Raw genomic sequence first — 3,901 nt, 5'->3', positions numbered from 1 at the left:
GCTCTGCCTCAGGCTCCTTACGGCACCAGGCGGCCAAACCAAGTGTGGGTGCCCCCGTGGCGATCCCTACAAGCGTGGGCATAAACACCCTGCTGACGTGGGGCCAGGAGCAAAGCAAGACCTGGAAGGCTCCTGGCGGCAAGGTGTCAAAGGGGACAGGATCCTAAGCAAAGGCCCTCTCCGAGCAGGCTCTCCTTTAACACGAGGGGCTCTGTGCGTGGCACTAGCCTGTTCCCTCCTCCGGCGCTGGAGGAAATCCTGCCTCCTCCTAACCCTGCCAGGCTACACAGAGTGATACGCCAGTCCCCGGCCTGAGCACAGTGGGGTGAAAACTGCTCTCTGCACACTCCACAACGAGCTCCACGGGAGAAGGGAGCTGGCGGGTGCTGGGATACCTTGAACGCGTTCGATAGACGCAGGCCTGGCAGGTCCCACGGGCGAGAGCTGCAGGTTCCCTGGGCAAGCAGCAGGAAAAGAGGGAGAAGAGCAGACACGTAAATAGTGTATGCACACATGCACTCAGCTTTGGGGACAGTGCTGCCTGCAGTATCACCTCCGCTCCCTGAAGTCCCCCCGAAAACCTACAGAGAAGATGCCGCCTGCTGCAAGTCTGGCTTTATCAACCTCTTCCATGAACGCCACCTCTGCCACCACAGGCGTGACAGCCAGCTTGGCACGGCCCTTTCCTCACTCACCGCACGAATGTGCGGGGCAGGAGGACATCCTGCTGAGAGAATGGGTGTTCTGCGGGGCCACGCTGTGCCCCACAACGCACAGCCAGTCAGCTTCTGCTTCTGCCCCTGCCCGCAGCTTCCCAGGGCACTCCCCAGTGCCAGCTGTCTGTTCTCCAAAACCTTCTAGGTACCAAGAACTACCGGTTTGCTCTCAGGAAGATGGTGCCCACCCCAAAGAAAATGACAGTCAGCTGCCCCGAAGTACCTAAGACCAGAGGATCTCAGAACAGGTTTGCCATGTTCCTGGTACAAGGCCTACGGTACAAGTCAAGGCAACAGGGGTGTCAATGTGACTTAGTACTGGGAGAATAGGAATGCCTTGGTTGCGCTAACCCCGGCGCACGGCTTGACGGGACGGCCACGCAAACATGTGAACCGTAAGGAATCCGGCTCCGGGGCTGGGCCGTACAGACCGTGCCTGCGGAGGGAAAGCCAAGCCATCACTCACGGGGAAATTCCCTGCCAGGCCTCCAACTCACTGTTGCAAGCGAAAGCGAAGGCCCAGCTCCCTCTGCCGGGCACGGCGTGGGGAGCGCTGGGAGACGCGGGCAGACGCGGTGGCGGCACAAGCTGCTTCCCAGCACCCAGGCAGCAAAGCAGCAGGACAGGGACTAGAGAAGTGCAAGCTTTGCCTGCCCGCACAAGCACAGGGACAGACACGGGCTGACAGAGAGATGGAAAACAGGCACGTCCCGCCCGGTGGGGCTCTGCGGGGACTGGCAGCTCTCCTGACTTCCAGGGAACGTCTGCACAACACGGCGCAGAACAAGCTGGGAGCAAACTGGCGTGTGGGCTGGGGCCCTGGAAGCAGGAGAGCTGCTACCACAACCTTGCGCCTAAGCGAACAAACCCGGGTGCAGCCCAGCGCCGCAGGAGCTGCCCCGGATCCAGGGATGGCAAGGCTGCAGGTAGCTGGCAGGGGCTCTTGGCACAGCGCTGCTCAGCACCCACAGCCTGGGCGCCCGCTGGAGCCAGGCTCACACGACACACAGCACTAACCCATGTCTTTTTTACCTTGTCCACGCTCCAAGGGGACAGGCCCTCCGCCCGGCATCCCAACCTGTGGCTGCATCCCACCTGAGAGGGAACAGGCAGAGATCAGATTCCTCCTCAGCCATCCCTGCACCACTAACCGATTCCTTTGGCCTCAAATACCCTCCTACTCCCAGCTCCTGGGGGAGCATCCGGAAGTTTATTTTCTTGGCGTTAGTCCCCCACAAAGATAAACCAACTTTCCGGACCGCTGCTGGCAGCAGCCACAACCGCAACACATGGTATGGGATGATGCGTGCTCTCACGGGGCCAAGCCCGCCAGTTAGGGGGAAGGTAGAGGGGGGCTGTCTGCAGGACCCATGTGCCCAGGGCATCGTTCAGCCAAAACCCACGCACTCACCTCCTGGAGCCATGGGGCCAGGGCCCGGGCCCTGCACAGGGGCTGCCATTTGTCCTGGGGCCGGCACTCCTCCCTGCATGGGCGGCTGCATCAGCGGAGGAGCGCCGTTTACGTGCATTCCACCCTGCCCAGGAGAGAAACCAGACCTCAGGGAAGCCCCGTCACCCGGGCATGCCCACCCCAGCTGGGAGAGCTGGAGCTGGCAATGGCCATCTCTCCCCTGTGCAGCACACGCATCGCGTAGGCTCTTACTATGGGCTGCGGCTGGGACGAAGGGGTATTCTGCGGATTCAGCTGAGCATTTGGCCCTGGCCCCGGCCCCGGTCCCGGTCCAGGCCCCGGCCCTGGCACTGGCTGCTGGTTGCCTGGGATCAGAGGAGGAACACTGGTCTGGCGATGCAGGATTTTCTAGGGGGAGAAGAAGGAGAGAGGAGTTCTCTTCTACTCCCCTTTCACAACAGGCTGCCACCCATATCCTACCAACCCCTGAAGAGGCAGCAAGGGACAAACCAGCGCGATCTCCGGGTCGACGATCCTCATGACCACCTGGGCCTGCAGTAGGGCATAAGCCAGCTGGGGGTTCTGGAGCAGCATGTTCCTGGCTTCCTGGGGGCTGTTCTGGACACACAACTGAGAAGACACACGCAGATCAGAGTCTGGCAAGGAGCGACAGGGGCTGCGAGGGCACAGGCAGCAGCGGCAGAAGCTGTGCTGATGCAGAGAGTGCAGCCCTTCACTTCGCTCACCTTCATCTGCTTCATCAGTTCAAACATCTGCTCGGGCGGCAGGCTGGCTACTGCCCGGCTGATGGACTCGGGGGCATCTTCAGGATTGACTGGGTCCCCATAGGGTGACTCTATGATGGGTGCACCTGTGCCCAAGCCTGCAACAGAGTTTATGACCTCATACGGCAATATGAACCGTCCGTTTTTAACGGGCTCATCAAAAGGGAAGCACCGCGCCATTATGGGGATAGAGAGGCAGTGAAAATAGGGAGATCTTTTGGGAGAGAAAATACAGAGCTGAGCCCACACATCCGTCTGCAAAACTACTTGCTACACTGCTTGGAGGAGGTCAGGTCTGCAAGGGCTCCACCTTGTCAGCCTTGCAGAAAAGGCATGCTTTGTAACGCTGAAAAGGCTGGGCCCAACACAACGTTAGTGTGTTCACCACCACAAAATTCACACTCACTCTTCAGCTCCTCCTTGTTCTTCTCGCTGGCCGCATTGTCGACGCGCAGGGCCCTCCCGCTGAACTCTCTCCCATTCAGGTTCCGCATGGCACTAAGGGCCGTCTCCTGGTCTTGGTACTCACAGAAGCCATAGCCCTTTGGCTTTCCTGTCTCCCTGTCATACACCAGCCTGCACAGCGAGGAGGAGAGAACCACCACTGCTGAGGGCTGCGCAGGGATCGAGCAGCGCGCAGTACCCACAGCTCCCCATCGCTCAGGAGGAGTCTATTGGGGTACACCACACAGGAGCGCTGGGAAGCAGAGTGAAGGCACCAGGGTCAGGTCAAGGCACACAACAGCCAGCCCTAAGCCCGAGCCAAAAGGCCTCCTGGACCCAGGCTGATGGGTGTTCACAGAGCTCTGGTGTCCAAGAAAGCCACCAGCGCGAGCGCTGTGCTTCCCATGACCCCAGCAAAGGCAGCTCCTGGGGACACAGGACTGGGCTGGCTGCTCCTGGAGCTCCACAGAATTCACAGAATTCACAGAATTGTTAGGGTTGGAAGGGACCTCTGGAGATCATCTAGTCCAACCCTCCTGCCAGAG

The 3,901-nt window shown here is 60.1% G+C and overlaps 1 protein-coding gene across 1 annotated transcript in view; it reads right to left on the bottom strand.

Moving 5' to 3' along the window:
• CSTF2 (cleavage stimulation factor, 3' pre-RNA, subunit 2, 64kDa) overlaps positions 1 to 3,901 on the bottom strand; it is a 7,368-nt gene that overhangs the window by 2,310 nt on the left and 1,157 nt on the right. Inside the window, 7 exon segments of the mRNA XM_009881783.1 lie at positions 396 to 455; positions 1,749 to 1,811; positions 2,128 to 2,251; positions 2,380 to 2,535; positions 2,638 to 2,757; positions 2,874 to 3,010; positions 3,319 to 3,488. Of these exon segments, the coding sequence (XP_009880085.1) occupies positions 396 to 455; positions 1,749 to 1,811; positions 2,128 to 2,251; positions 2,380 to 2,535; positions 2,638 to 2,757; positions 2,874 to 3,010; positions 3,319 to 3,488 (830 nt within the window).

Source organism: Charadrius vociferus, unplaced genomic scaffold (assembly GCF_000708025.1).
Source record: "Charadrius vociferus isolate BGI_N301 unplaced genomic scaffold, ASM70802v2 scaffold472, whole genome shotgun sequence".
Lineage (NCBI taxonomy): Eukaryota > Metazoa > Chordata > Aves > Charadriiformes > Charadriidae > Charadrius > Charadrius vociferus.
The sequence above is the reverse complement of the archived record's forward strand: the minus strand, read 5'-3'. Positions and strand labels throughout refer to the sequence as shown.